The 16,238-nt window shown below is 40.1% G+C and overlaps 2 protein-coding genes across 2 annotated transcripts in view; one reads left to right on the top strand and one right to left on the bottom strand.

Moving 5' to 3' along the window:
• Positions 1-4,367, top strand: part of ds (dachsous cadherin-related 1) — a 72,448-nt gene extending 68,081 nt beyond the window's left edge. The window contains exons 15-16 of the mRNA XM_018551352.1: positions 186-639; positions 1,033-4,367. Coding sequence (XP_018406854.1) covers positions 186-639; positions 1,033-3,346 — 2,768 coding nt within the window. The 3' untranslated portion in view covers positions 3,347-4,367. The remainder of the gene's footprint in view (positions 1-185; positions 640-1,032) is intronic.
• Positions 4,368-5,177: 810 nt separating this feature from the next.
• On the bottom strand, positions 5,178-15,300 carry Eaat2 (Excitatory amino acid transporter 2). The gene is made up of 11 exons (XM_018551475.1): positions 14,808-15,300; positions 12,678-12,803; positions 12,377-12,584; positions 11,477-11,519; positions 11,142-11,395; positions 10,829-11,062; positions 8,569-8,763; positions 8,294-8,428; positions 7,866-7,974; positions 7,554-7,672; positions 5,178-7,117 (listed from the first exon to the last, which is right to left on the bottom strand). Exons 1-11 carry the CDS (start codon positions 14,980-14,982, stop codon positions 7,069-7,071), a joined length of 1,647 nt encoding a protein of 548 aa, XP_018406977.1. The 5' UTR covers positions 14,983-15,300; the 3' UTR covers positions 5,178-7,068.
• Positions 15,301-16,238: the final 938 nt, after the last annotated feature.

Consider the following 16,238-nt stretch of genomic DNA (forward strand, 5'->3'; position numbering starts at 1 on the left):
GAGTCCCTGCCGTTCACTAATGAATGCCGTCTCGTATGACGTTATATGAGCTCTCTTTATAATTTCGCATCTAAATATCTTTCTCTTTATTCGCTTCAAGAATATTAAAAAAAAAACCTGGTACGAATTTATGTTAATATAATTACACGCTGCGTAACCGTGTTGATTTTTTTTTCTCATTTCAGAAGGGCAAGGCAAGCAGGAAATTCTGACGGTAAACGCTACGGACGACGACCTTTCGGAGGAGAACAGCCGAGTGCGATATTATCTGCTGCGTCCCGTGAAGGGATTTTCGGTGGATCCCGTGACCGGCGTTCTGACTGTTAATCACACAGCGATATCCAGACCGATACCAAAAGAGATGGACTTGGCGATTGTTGCGGAGGATCATGGCAAACCCGCGGCATCGTCGGTGTGCTCGGTTGTCGTACGATTTAGCAGTTTAAAGAGCGCCTTACCTGGGCGGGAATACAATTTCATGGTGAAGGAAAGTTTGCCGAAAGGTACGACGCTGATGAAGCTTTCCGACGTAGACCTCTTGGATGGTACCATCATTGCAGGCGACGATAGCGGAACATTTGAGATATTTAAGGATCGGCTGATGCTTTCAAAGACGCTTGATCGTGAGGCAAGGGACAGGTAAGCGATGGTTCAGATAAAAATTTGATTATGATTTTACGAGTATTATGCTAATTCTACGTTTTATTACGTTGAGTCTTAAGTCTAATCTACACTGTAATCTTTTTCCCTCTTTGAAACTGTTTTGTTGACAATTGTTTATTGTTACGTGTTTCTTGTTTCTTCCGAAGTACATCAACTTTTGTCTCGAATGATAAAAGACAAGAGATAAAAGCAAGAGATAAAGGTGGTAAAAAGGACGAAATTACAGGAAGCAAAGAGCACATTGTTGATTAGGGTTTATGTAGTTTAATCAATGCTTATTGTTAACATTCTCTCTCTCTCTCTCTCTATACTTTTACTTCCTTTATTTTAAAATAGGAGCTTTATCAAGTTGCGTATTTTATTTTCTAGATACATGCTTCAATTGGGCAACAAGATCGAAAACACGACGACAGGCTTACTAATGGGAGATGAACCAATAATAGTAACAATCAACGTGGAGGATGTGAACGATAATTATCCGGATTTTCTGGAAGAGCTGTATGAAGTATCCATCAAGGAAGACGCCCCATGCGGAACAACTATTGCCGTTCTACAAGCTAAGGACGACGACTTGGTTAACACCACAGCGGCCACTCTGGTATACGATATTACTTCAGGAAACGACGGTGGTCTCTTCCGTGTAGAGAGGACAACTGGCGCGGTCTTAGTGAACTCCACGCTTGACTGCGATTTGGAGCCTGAAGTCTACAATCTCGTGGTGATGGTCTGCGACAGTGATCCAACTTTGCCTCTTTGCGCGCTCGCCAATCTTCGCGTTTATTTGGAAGATGTGAACGACAATTCGCCAAAGTTTCCGGTCTCTGAATATCTCGAGTTTGTTGGTGAGAACGAGCCGATTGGCACAGTTGTCTTCTCCGCGCGTGCTTCGGATTTGGATCGCGGCATATTTGGATCATTAAACTATTCCATTGTTTCCGCTGCCAGTGGATTCTCCGACATCGATGATAGTTGGAAGCTATTCGCGGTCGATGAGTCGGGTACCGTTATCACTCGTGCAGTGTTTGATTACGAACAACGGAATCGATACGCTTTTACATTGCGTGCCACGGATGCAGGAGGCCGTGCAGCGGCAGTGCGTGTCAGAGTGGAAATTGACTCGAGGGATGAATTCTTTCCACAGTTTACCGAGAGGATGTATCGATTCGGAATAAAGAGCAGTACTCAAATGTTGCCTGGCGCAGTAATTGGTCACGTGACGGCGACCGATCGCGATAAAGGACCCGATGGCCGAGTCGTGTATCAATTAACATCCCAACATCCTTATTTCAAATTGAATCGTACGACCGGTGCATTGATCGTGAAACAGAAATTGATGCATATCGATATAGACGAATCATCCAGATTAGTAGTCAGCGCGAGTTCCGGTAGACAGGGCTCTCTGTCTAACATGACGGTAGTAGAAATTACACTAATGGATGATACTGAATTGAACGGAGCTAGAGGAGCTACCGCTTTAGCGCCTACGGATATCGGTTCGAATATGGCCGTGGCTACTCCGGGAGGTTTAGCCGATTGGGTTCTGGGTCTGTTAATCGCTCTTCTTCTTCTCATTCTCGCGTTTGGTGCTATCTTTCTCTATCTTCATATTCGTAATCGCCGTCACAAGAAGCCTGGTACGAAGCCAGGCCTGAATGGCGAAAGCAATGCTACTGCATCAAACAGTTATGTGGACCCGAGCGCGTTTGACACGATCCCGATCAGAAGTGTGACCGGAGTCGGTGCGAGCGGAAACGGTAGTTCCGCAAGTGGCGGGGGAGCGGGTGGCGGTGCGTCCTGCCAGTTTGCCCCTCCGAAATATGACGAAATACCTCCTTATGGAACATCCAGTCAATCCGGACAACAGCAAGCTACCTCCGAACTTTCTGGAAGCGATCAATCGGGTTCTTCCGGCAGAGGCTCCGCCGAGGATGATGGGGACGACGAAGAAATCAGGATGATCAATGAGGGACAGCAGACCGGTGATTCCGCGAGCGATCTTTCAGTTCACAATACTCAGGAATACTTGGCTAGATTGGGCATAGTGGATCCTCCAGCCGGTACGCCTAGGAGGCCTCCTGAAGCTTTGCCTCTTGATAGTTTGCATCTGTTTGAAGATGAGGCGAGCACTGAGGCAGATATAGCAACGTTGATTTATGGTAAGATTGGGGAATCTGGACGACCCACTTCTGGTCTGGAAGTGCCAGGTGGACCATCGATGAATGGTTCCCTAAGTTCCATCGTGCACAGCGAGGAGGAGCTCACTGGGTCGTACAATTGGGATTATCTGTTAGACTGGGGACCCCAGTATCAACCGTTAGCTCACGTATTCAGTGAGATTGCTAGGCTAAAGGATGACGCCGCCAGCGTTCAAAGCGGGAACTCCGGCAGCAGCGGCAAGACCAAGTCTGTACATAAAGCACCACCGCCACCATTGCTCACATCCGTCGCTCCGAGATCATTGGCAGCACCAGCGTTAGCGAGAGGAATTTTACCAAGGTCACCGATCAGTCACGATGCCTCTACATTTCCTTCCGCTGCGTTAAGTCCGAGTTTTTCTCCCTCGCTATCACCCCTAGCTACGAGAAGTCCTAGCATTAGCCCTCTTGTACCACCCGCCACTCAGAGATCTAATCAAAGTGCCAACCGAGGAATTCCCGTCGCTGATGCTGAGCTGAGGATTTGAGAATACTCTGATTTTAATCCGGCGTACTTTTTGTACTAATTTCTAGTGTAATACAGTGATGACTCGCCGGAAAAGCGTAGCGATATCGGACGATATTGGTACCTTGTGTAATGCGAATAATTCCTGTTAATATACGTTGTTAAATGTGATCTATTAATGGATATATGTATATTGCTCTCTCAGATTGTGCGAACAACAACGTGATCCGCGGGTATAATGTTAATGAATTATTTTAATTTAGTAATTTCAATTTGATCAGCCGTGAAAATAAATCGTGGCCGAATCGTTCTCCCCGTCACGCGCAAACGCTACCTTCCCGTAATTAATTGTTACTTATTAATTAATTAATTAAAATTATAACAAAATTAATATAAACTTTATACATAGTTTCGATTCATAGCGAAGAGCGATACGAGTAATTCACGAATGAAACAGAAAACGAGAAAGCGGCGATTGCGCCTTGACAATTCCATATCTGCTATATAATACAAACGTTCTTTATTCCGATCGATAGCTAACTGAAAGCAAGTACTTTCTGAACGGAATGTTGTAAATATCCGCCACTTGCGACGGCGTTTAGTCATTAAGTAGCAATGTAAATAATCTATGAGAATAACGATGTTGTCATAATCAAAAAGATATAGACTGTCTTTATCGTAAACCGGAAATCGAATGATCGCGCCATGTTCATCAAGTCTTCGCGTGAATGTGTGTATAGTAATCTAATTTTATTATATCGAATCGATTAATATTATGACGAACATGGCGATATCATCCAAATTAAAAACGAAACGCGCTACCACGAGCGAACTGATCACACATTGCATTTCGTGGCAGCGCATCTCTAAAAGCGGCGTCCATATATATTCGTTGATTAATTGTTACTTCGTCCCCCGAATGCGATCTCGATGTAACGAGGGATGGAATTTCTCAGCCCGATACATATATACATAACGCACTGAATATATATATATATAAATATATGTCATATTTTGTATAAAATTGTTCTCTGTACAAAGATTTCAAGCTGAGGGCCTTACTGTGACGTGGGCCTTAAAATAAATGAATTTTTTAGGAAGGTGTATTTTTCTATCATATTCCGACACTCATCTTACTCGAATAAAATTAATTTAATTACTAATTTTAATTTGTCTCACGCAAAATATATCATCTAATAAGAAATGGATTGGAAAGAGGAAAAGCGACAGGGATTGCTAATAAAAAAGACCAAATGTTTCCACGTATAAATCTGCTTTTTGTTATACAACACGTTGAGCCTTACAAGTATACACGTATTCTTCGGATTAGTTTGATAAGTTTATTCCATGTTTTCTCCGCTCGTTTTATATCTCACAGCTATTATGTAGTAACTCATTTTTCAATACTTGAGCATAAAACGTGCCGAGTAACAGGAGCACCCGATATATCACTTGAAAGAATATTATATATGAAAAAATTACAATTAACAAAATTAACTTATATAATTAAATTAAAAAAATAATTATTAATTATGAATAGCTGTTCTACTCTCTTAATTGTAAATTGTTTCAATCTAGTTTATGATTTCCCTCTAATTTCTCTTCATAATCTATTTTGATGTCATTTCAATGTTTTATGACAAAATACAAAGTACCATTTATATAATTTATAATTTCTAAATATTTCTAAATATTAATACTTGCTTTGAACATTCAAAATAAAAGAATAGAATTTCGCAGTTACTTGTTGGTTGATTCATCTTCAACAATAAAAGTTGATCTCCGTAAATGCGTATATATCTATATGAAATAATATTGAAACTTTCAAAAGAATTTAAATAATGCATTGCAATTTATACGGATAAATAAACATTAACTGCTAAAAATAATACTACGTACTCCTTTTTTCTCTCTCTTCTCAAACAGTTTGTACATTTAGACAGTCTCTACGATGAAACACGTATCGACCTACCTATCTAGTGCCTAGTATTAGCGAAACCATGTATAGGAATCGTTTACCCATTATTACGTCTAGCAAAATGGTATTATCATATTGTATATCCAGTCTTGTGGGCGCCCGACAATGAGCTGCGCTATTTAAATATTCCGTTCTCTTTGTCATTCATAGAAGAATTATTAGTATAATCTTCCACATACGATCGAAAAACACGAACTTGTTTATTCTAATCTACGATCTGGACAACATCATATTGGAAGGTATGTTCTTCTACGGCAGGGAGCACTATTCGAAGAAGAGTGTAACGAGATAGAATCTTGGACGTCTGTATAATTACAATTAATATAAACCAACGTTATTGAAAATTTCAAATACGTTTTGTTCCCACATGAAAGAGAAATTTCTTTGGAAAATTTGAGATAGTTCTGAAATTGTATAAAACGTTATCTCCAATTTTAACAAAATGAAAATACACGTCCAAGGTTTCAAGTTCTATCTCGACAAGCACTCTTTGGCAAAAACATTCATTTTTCAAAAGCAGAACACATAGGAAGGTTCTATACATCAGTTTTTCGTCAATTAATGGTCCAATAGTTAGATCGATATGACTTTTAAAATCTATTTAAAGTTTTACTCGCTTGTAAGTCTTCTTTGCTGTATTTCCTCAGCGTGGAGTCTATATTGATCTCCGCTGAACACGTATATTGTTGCCGTATATGTAATTTTCTTAATTTCTCCCCTCGTCGATTCGGATTATGATCAGTGACGTAAACAGTACACGTTACGCGAAGCGAGCGGTCTTTAAAATGTAGCCTAGTAATAACTGTATTCTAGTAATAACATTACGGGGCAATTAAAACGTTATTTATTTTATCCTAGATATGTGTAGTATGCACATAGCTACCTAACAGTTATCACATCAAGCTCCCTTCCCAAACACCGTAAAAAATTTCTTTATTTCCGATAGAAAGCTATATATTCGTCACTGATAACAGTCATGCTCTGCAATCTTCAGATTCGGAGCTAGGATGTTCTAAGTCACATCGAGAAGCGTCAGATATATTTTTGGAATCGGCATTTTACACGCGATACGTACATCACACGAGGTATACCCGAAACAGAAAAGCCTTTGCGCAAGACATTTTACTTTCATCGCGTCTGCCTGCTTGGCGCAAAATAAGGCACCACATTCGACATGCTGTTTATATGATCGATCGTAGAAACGGTTATTAACGTCGATCATCTGCGGGGTTTACTAGGGGTGAATCTTTAATCTACGATCGTCACTTATCATTCATCCGAATGTGAGTCGGTCGATCGGATTAATATTTTACTAATCCAGTCTGATCCCTTTAGAAGTCGTTGTACGACTTATATCCCGACTTTTTGCCTATATAACATCCAGTGTAATTATTATCGTCATAGCGATTGACAAGATACGCTACCTTCGAGTCTTTGAAAGCCTCGATCGTAATTTCAATTTTTATTGCTGTACCTGCACATGTACCATGTGATCCGTTCTTATTGACAGTTAAATATCTTCGTGTTTTCATTAGCAATCGCATTTTCCGCAAGAGCTTCCGTCTTGTCTTTTAAAATTCCTTACGGAAGGTCTTTACGAACTTCGAAAATTGTTTAAAACAAAGAGAACTAGAGAGGAACTAAACACGCCTTTGGCGCAAAGTACGTTTTTGATCCTCGTTGAACAATTCAAACAGATGGCAGAATCAATTTATTTGCTGATGAGATTCTGCGATATTAAATTATTTCGTCGGGCTAACCATTAGTCAAACGGTCTCTTCCGTCACACTTCTCGACATGTGTAATATTCCGAAGCTGAAAGAAAAGAAGAAATTTGCAGAATGCTGTCATCGTTCAACTTGAAAACTTGACACGGAAGAAATGCGAAATTGTCATTTGTTTAATATTATTATTATAATGAGGGTGATTTAGGCTGCGTTCGAATATCACTCGAGTACCCCCGTGTACCGTCTTATCCTTGTTTAACATTGAATGGACAACAAGGATAAGATAATACTCGAGGAAACCTGGGTGATATTTCTGAACGCAGCATTAATGTGTGCGCAAAATAAATTTTATAAAGCACTTTATGAAGCTGACTTTGACAATCTTCATTTTTTCCCGTCAAGTCTTCCGTTTACTAATTGGCAGATAAATCAGCGATTCGCGAAGCGAGGTTATTAATAAATTGATATGATCTGATAATGATCGTACAAAGTGATAGCCTAGCCCTACCAACAAGCGTGTTTACTTGGTGATCCCCGTTATCTGCGCGTCGTCTTGCATCTCGACAACAACGGTGTCAGGATCGGGTACCCTGTTGGCGGTAAGACATCCATTGGCGATAGTGGTTGGCAGCACAGTCTCCGACTAAAAATAAATGATAGGGCATTGTTACATTAGCATGCAAATAAAAATTTGTTTTACATGTTTTACATACAGGACTAAATAAGACGAATTATCTAGCAAATATTAAATACACTTTTCTAATTTCAGTACGTTATTAATACAATGTAATTAATTATAAAATTATTGTATAAAAAAAAATTATTTTGTATTTTACTTGATAGGCTGCTGCGTCCAATGCCATCAGTTCCTTTTTCGAGAGTTGTTCGACGACTGCAGCAGCATAACAGTCTCCTAGCATATTATTGGTGGTTCTTATCCGATCCCTAACCGATATAAAATGATATTCACACATTAATAGGTATTAAAATATTTATTAACAATATTAAAATGTTTTAAAAACAAACTTGAACTGTACAGGAGTTTTTGTTATCTAAGAATTATATGTTTTAAAATGTTTTATTGATTATTAAAAAAATATTATACATATATATATATATATTTCTTCTCCTCAAACAATTCTGAGAAACGAGACTTGTGTAACAAAATACTTGATCTCGTAGCATATCATAATAATAGGACATATTTTGAAATAGGATATTTTATACAATTTTTTTTTCAAAGAATATTTTGTTTGATACTCACACAAACCAATCGATCGCGAATAAAAGAGAAACGTCATTGACAGGAGCATCAATAGCGCTTAGGACAACTAACAGCAGGACGAGCGCAGCGCTTGGTACCGAGGCCGACGAGACGGAAGCAGCAGTGGATGTCAAACTTTGCAAAATAAGATGATAATAGAAGATTGAAACGAAAAACAGTAAATACATAATTAAATAAGATTTTTAAAAATTTGGTTTGATTTAAAAATTTGATTTGATAACAAAAGAGCTTATTGCAAGGCAAGAGAGACTCACATAACAGTAATGATCTCCCCAAAGCCCATGAAGATACCATTCATCTGGGCAATGAATATGCTAGCAACGGCGACGAAGAGCGCGGTACCATCCATGTTGATATTACAACCGATCGGTAGGACGAATCTGGTGACTCTAGGGTCGACTCTTAGCTTCTCGGTCATCAGACGAAAAGTCACAGGAAGTGCGGCAGCCCTGTACAAAGCTGCGTTAGCAAAAATCGGGCAAAGCACATTTCCGTTGATGGTAGAAAGATTCGTTCCATGTCGCCTGTCGCTGCAGTCGTGATGGTCATTCTGGCGTAAATTCACGGGACAGATATAGCGGCGGTTTATTTATCGATAGTTTCTCAGAGAGAAGTAACCGACCAAGGCTTGAGTTGACACAGAATGGATATATAAAGGGATTGCAGAAAAACGGTATCCGAACGACGAAAGAATACTCGGAATAATATCGACGCATTATTAACTGCGGTTAGTAGAAAGAGTGCCAGAACAACTGCCAGAATGACCGAGAGAACAACCTGAAAATCAACCGGGATTAGCTTAGATCACAATTTGCCAGGATGTCCGCCAGGCCGCATCGCCCACCATGGATTCTACAACAGACAATCGTATGTACCTTCATGTTGCGGCCATCAATTACTTACCAAGCGCTACCCTCTGTCTCTTAGAGTCAACCACCTGCAAAAGGCCGCGTGCAGTGCGTGTTCTAATACATCATCATGATATTCATACAGTCTCTGTTCAGATACACTGAGAACAGTTTCTCAGTCAGTCACAGTGTACGCACAGTTGTGTACGCTCTCTTCTGGAAACAGTTAATCCACAGAGAAACAGATTGAGTTAGATAACAACTGTATAAAACCTAGCTGGATCATAAACAATATTGAGCACTGCTAAAAGTAATAATACCAGGTGGGAAAGGGGGAAGAAACGGCAGTGACGGGAACGTGGAAGTAGGAATAATTGCAGCAGGTACAGGATAATTCATTTCGTATTAGAATTAGACGTTGGACTGAAAGAAAGAAAGGAAGGATTTCAGAGGTGCAAACTGAATTTGATTCGTAAGTGCGAACTGAAAAAATGATCGTTGCTTTGCGTGACTCTCAAAAATGAATTATTCAAGAGAGATAAATAATAATCGCACGTTGTTCAGGAGTACAGCCGGTCATCGACGTCCTCGTCGTACCTGCAAGAGCGAGCTCGGCACAAGCAACCAATATTTTTTCAGTTACGCCAATTCATTGTTAAAAACGACTTAAAATTAATCGTATGGTTTGGCGTGAAGGTCTCCTTTGGTACGGTTTCTTCTTCCCCTTCCTCGCCATTGCGAGAGAAGAGTTCGAAGATACCGATTAAGGGAATCCTTAGAAGACTTCCACACCGCGAATCAGTCCAGGTAACACGGAGTCAGCAGATCGCCAGTTTGGGCAACATCGTTGCCAAGTAGTTTCACTTTTCGCGATAACGATAACTATATTTGAAAGTGATCCCGTAATTTTTTATTCGTGGCAATAATACGTTATGTTTTGCGCGACGAAATTCCGTTTGCGTAACAATCTGGCTATAAGCTTTCGGAAGTTCGTATGATTTGGTAATCGGGAACCGGTAGTATCAGCATTCTAAGTGCTACCCGGAACTGCATACCTCTTTCCCTCTTTTTCTCTTTCTCATGTGGCATGGCGAGCTCTCCTCGCAAGCAAACATTAAAAGAGATTGTCAAATATGGAAGAAAGACTAATGAGGATAATTTGGAAATTTGCCAGCTCTTCCACAACGTTTTTATATAGAAACTAAGCAAGAGGATTATTTGAAGCAATTTTTCTGAAAGTTATGTAAAGCTGGCTCAAATGATTTGGAAAGGAATATCAGGATTGTGGCCTCTCTCGCAAAGCCTCCACACAGCTGGCTGAAACATATTGTCTTCATCAATCGATTCGATCAATACACGTCTTTCATCGCCACGTGTCACTCATTGTCCATTTCGTTTTATGGCATTAAAATGTTTTGAAATTAATTACTTTCACTTATATCAATCGCGCGACAGACCAGCTCCATTTCGCGTAGACATAGAAAGGTTCGCGTGACAAGAAACAAAAGGATGGAAGGAAGGATGAAATATCTGCGAAAGACGACCGATAAGGAACGGAGGCTACGAGGTCAGAAAATACGATCACAACGTTGACCGAGGCCCTGTGAGGCAGGCGTATAATGGATTCTCTCAAGGTCGGGCTCGGGTTCGAAGATCGACGACTCACGTTGATGCCATGGCGAAGGCGGTGAGGGTGCCCTGGGCCAGGCCGGCGTAGAATTTAAAGGGGTTCTTTCTAACGAAGGCCGCATATATCAGTTGCATGATCACCAGCTGATAGAGAAATACACCGATCGCGATCGTGACGATGAACCACGCCAGCTGTGACATCACCAGTACCAGGTCGTCCACGCCAAGTATTTTGCCCGCTATTACAGAGGTGATGCCGATAGGTGTCATCCTGCGGAAGCGAGATATTTTCATTCCGTTATAAACCGATATGAAGCGTCAATCGTTTTTCATTTTCACGAGACACTCACCACATAACAGTTGAGACCATTCGCATGATGACTTCGAACACAGCTTTGAAGAAATCTATGACAACCTGACCTTTCTCGCCAAGTGTTCCCAGGAACGTACCAAAGACCAGACAAAAGAAAACTATACCCAGAGTATTCGTGCCGCTTCTGTATTGTACCACTCTCATTAATTCCTCGTCCCCCAAGACTGCCGTTGGTAACTGATCGGTGACGTTTTGGAAGGGTTGTTTCTTCGGAACATATACTGTGTGCGCCTGCAACAGCGTTGTTAATTAGCATCGAATCCTTTTCATTTCACACATTTTTATATCGTAAGAATCAGGATATATTCTTACTTGTTGGAAAGCTGCTTGAAACAAATTGTCCGGAAACATGTTCCTGTAAAAACGTTAATATAAAATCGTATATATTTCAAATATCAGTGAATACATTAAATAAGTCTAGGTAGAATCTTCGCGTGTTACATGATGAGAAAGGGCTGTATATACTTTAAAAATAACACCTTTCCCGTGGCCTTCGTTTTATTCATAGCCCTTACACATTGATTAAGTCGTGGCGCAAGCTGCTACGGCAACTTTTTCAATAAAAACGATCTTACATTGCGTTATTGAAGCGAACAATTGTTAAATGATTTCCGATAACCGAGCCGCGATATCGCGACTTTAATATGTAACGTTAGAGAATCGCGCGATTTTGAAACGGCGTTTTTTCGAGTGCGCCTCGTGTGAATAAAATATCTACGATCGATAAACTATTTTCATCTCTACGAGTAGTATCTGCGATCACGATGAATTTCATTTAGTTCAGTTCACGATTCGTGAAATGCCACGACCTTAATCCGACTTAGATAACTGTATTACCACAATGATTCAGCGACGGTGAGAGTATCATGGATCGATATTATTTCAATGTCGCGTTATCATCGTGCACACATTTCTCAAAGTTTTCGCAGCGGAGTACCGCAGCGGAAGTGCTCGACCTATTTTTGTTGACGATTCGAAAGCTACTATAGTCAACGATTTCAACGAAATGCTTAAATGCAATTCGAAAGAAAACAAATCGGAATTGATTAACATTATTTTCCCATCGTTTTATATATATTGACCTTCACACTCCACTACACTTCCGTTTTTTTTTTTTTTTTTAATAGGAAAACTTCCAAGTGAGTCTATGTACATTATTGATATTGACAGAATCGATATCGGACGATGAGAGACATCGTAGACATAATTTACCTTCCCAGATCGAGCAGGCTGTCTAATATGTTAACGGCTCTCGCGTGATGCGAAGGGCCAATCGATTCCCTGATGCCGGGATTACCGGGATGAATAACGAGTACCAGGGCTACGCCAAGCACAGCATTGAGTAAGGACGTTAGTATGAAGTACACCAAAGTTCGAACGGCAATCATCCCGTTCATCCTGGCGTTTAAGCTCGCTGAACCTGGTACATAAAAATAATTGTGATTCGACGTACACTTATATCGTATACTGTACTTTACCGTGTGCACGAAGCAAGCTGAGAGAAAAAGCTCACCTGATATGAGGCTGGCGATTACAAGGGGTAAAATCATTAACTTTAGCAATCTCATAAAGAGCTCTCCCGGATAACTGATCAGCATCACTGCGTCGTCTCCAAGGTCCAGAGGTCGCAAGCCAAACCCTACGACGGGATATTATCAGATTAATCCGCGATTCTGCACCACGAGAACTTTACTTTTTCATTTGCTCGTATAAAACTGTTAAGAACTTCTGCAGGATGCTTGTCCTTGAACTATATTTAAATTTATTACGATCAATTGGTTTATTATTCGATCGCGAAGAAGGGGCATCACGGTTGGCGAAAAGGTGAAGGTTTTAGCAATTTCTTTTCTACTTGATGGTAATTAGTTGTATAAGCTATCTACGTCCTCATAAAGGCCATAAAGCATAAAGCCTAATGTTTTCTCAAATGAATCATTCATCGCGATAAACGACCGTACGAATAATGGATTGTTTCTTCAATATTTGTACTTAAAAAAACAATATAGAAATTGACAATATGGGGAATAACAAGGATAACCTTGTGTGAATTTTTCATTTTTAATAGAAGAATATGAATGAAAGCTTTGATTTAGACTGATCTATCGAGCGGCATCGTATGAATTATTACAATGCTATCAACGTTTCTACTTATAGTGTCATAGACAAGTATCTATGGATGTTACATGTTCGCCCATCAGATACTGAATCAAGTTAGAAATAAAATTTTGTGTAGATGTAACACCCACTCTCTCTCTCTCTCTCTCTCTCTCTCTCTCTCTCTCTCTCTCTCTCTCTCTCGCGTACATATTGATCGTTTTATTAATATACTTTCATTAATCGTTAATTCTTATGTGTGTTACGTCAAATGTATAGATGTATCGAGTAATTTAATGATTTCATAAAACGGTTTTCGTAATATATATATATATATATATATATATATATATATATATAGTGTGTGTGTGTGTATGAATGTACGTATCAATTACAATGAAATAAATCATTTCAATTCTCTAACACTGTACAGCTAAAACTAATAAAATCGATTCTCACTTAATTAAATATGATTCAATGTTAATTACATTCGCATGTAAACAAATGATGTATTTACGATAATAGGTATGTATGACGTACTGCGTTATAATCACGAAAACATAGCCTCTATTATATTTGTGTCAAAACGAATCATATCGATATGACGAAATTTATTAAGGAAACCCTATATCTCTCGATGAATAGCTCCTTTTAACGAGATAAAAGGTGTTGCTTACTTTTACGTAATCGGAATGATAATTTCGAACTGGGTCGTTTGAGATATGTTGTACGTGTAAAATCGATCTATACGAAAAGCTCACTTGTATTGTAAGCATAAAGCGTATTGTTTTACCGTTCACATATAATTTCTATAAACATTTGACACGCCACAGGCATTCATTATGATTACATGTGTGTGTTTTTATTATGGAATAAAAATATCTTTGTTGGAGGGATGAATTTTTTTAGTTTTTTGGTCATTTAACATTTGCACAATTTTATTATTAATTGAGATGTTTATATGAACGTGAAAAGAGACATTAAGATGTTTTGATGCGATAAGAGAATTGCTGACTGAAGAATTGCTGTTGTGCTGTATTAGATTAAAATCTAAATGATATAAAAAGAGTGTTAGTTTCCCATACACATAAAGTTACTATAAAAAGATGTATATGATAAATATCGCAAATAGTGATCATAATTTATAAACTGACGGAATATTGAAACGCGACTGACGATTGCGATATAAACATTTTATGTTACACGAGTTATTTTCTATTTTATTTCTGTTTTATTTATTGTGTCTTTCAATATCAACAACGCATCCAAACAATAATCAACTGTACAAAATAATTCAAAATTATTATCAAGCACTATTAATTATCTGGAAGTTATAATAATAATAATAATAATACTTTATTGTTTGTATAACATTATATTGAAATTAACACAAAGAAAAAGAATTAAAAATTAGAAATTAACAAAAAAGTTTTCTTTCCTTTTTTTTTTTAAATAAGAAGGCTTCTTCGAAAAAAATATCCTGAATCAACAGTTTTTAAAATGTTTTAATTCTCTGTGATGAAAAGAAATAAACATTTCCGTCGCTCACCGAGAATTATGCCGAAGAGTACGCCGGACAAGGTGACCAAGAGCAGCAGGTTCTCTCGCATCCACTTTCTGGTGTCGGCGGTCACCTTGCGGGGACCCTGAGAGGCCGAGACGTCCTGCCCGCCCATCTTGGCGAACAGATATTCGGAGAATCGGGCAGAGGACTTTTCTTCCATCTCACTGGGCCGCCAGCAAGTGGCGTACCAGTGACCGGTGCTGGTCGCGTACGAACAGTCCGATCCTCCCGCCGATCTCCCCAAGCTCCCTTCTCGCGATCTCTCGCGGCTAACGGCGGGGCCCCGGCAGCACCACGACGACGACGGGTTGCCGTTTTGGGGGTGTTTCGGTAAATCCGTGCGGAAGGACCAATCACTCGCGCCTACCAGACGTCGTAGTAGCCTGGCGGCTTGGCGAATGCCTACTAATTCGATCGTGGTACCGGGATGGGATCGGACTATCTTCCTAGTGACGCTGATAATAACAATCGGTGGCTCTGGTAGGTAGGGCTTGCGCGAGACCGTCTAATCACCACCTAGCTTCGATTTGTCTAACTTTTCTGTATATGCGTAGTATCTTCTACAAGTACAAAACGACTCAAAGCGACTCGAGCGCTCCAAAGTATGCGTATATATATGTATATCTATCTCTAAATAAGAAGTTGTTGCAGGAAACTTCGATCTATTTAAGATTCTCGTGAGACAATATTGTTCGAGTAGCTCCTTTTCTCAAGAGCCGAACCGTTCGTGCTGTTAGACAAGGTCAGTTACCCAAGAGGGCTATTAGCAGCCGTTTTCTTCAAGTTGACGGTACCACCGTTCTCCTTCCAACTACAGCGCACTTATGTCAAGTTGATTCAAAGCTCGGGCAGAAATAAGAGGAATCGATGCATTTGCACAGCGACGATGAAGATGACGTATAGATGAAGATTTAATAGATTGTTCTAATCGGTATTGCCGACGTAACTGAGCGTGCGCATGGACTTCCGACACGTTACTCGCAAAGGATGAGCCCCGACTGCCTGGTTACCGGCGGACATTGTCGTATTGATTTGCCAGGATTTCGTCGTATCCCCGAGCGTTCCCCGTTCTCCCGCCCGGCGACGACAGCGTAACGCCTGCGCGTACTCCGGTGGTTAAGTCGGTCGCTAAAACGTGGATACGCACTACCCCCGATACTGTTGCTGCGCGCTGCTGCTAAGCGAAGAGACGTGCGACGACGAGTAGGGGTAGATCGAGAGATGACGGGCAAGGGGATGGGCTATGGACCAGGATATGAGCCTTGACACGCGAAGGCGAAAAAGAACCAAAAGGATGTTGCCGAAGGGCAACGAAAACTTTCTCAGAGTCGTGAAATGTATCATCCTATCTTGGACAAGTACAAGACGCTGCTCTTACGCTTTACGACGTAATTCGTTTTACGTCGCAAATTGAAG

The sequence above is a fragment of the Cyphomyrmex costatus genome, unplaced genomic scaffold, assembly GCF_001594065.2.
Source record: "Cyphomyrmex costatus isolate MS0001 unplaced genomic scaffold, Ccosl1.0 scaffold14, whole genome shotgun sequence".
Lineage (NCBI taxonomy): Eukaryota > Metazoa > Arthropoda > Insecta > Hymenoptera > Formicidae > Cyphomyrmex > Cyphomyrmex costatus.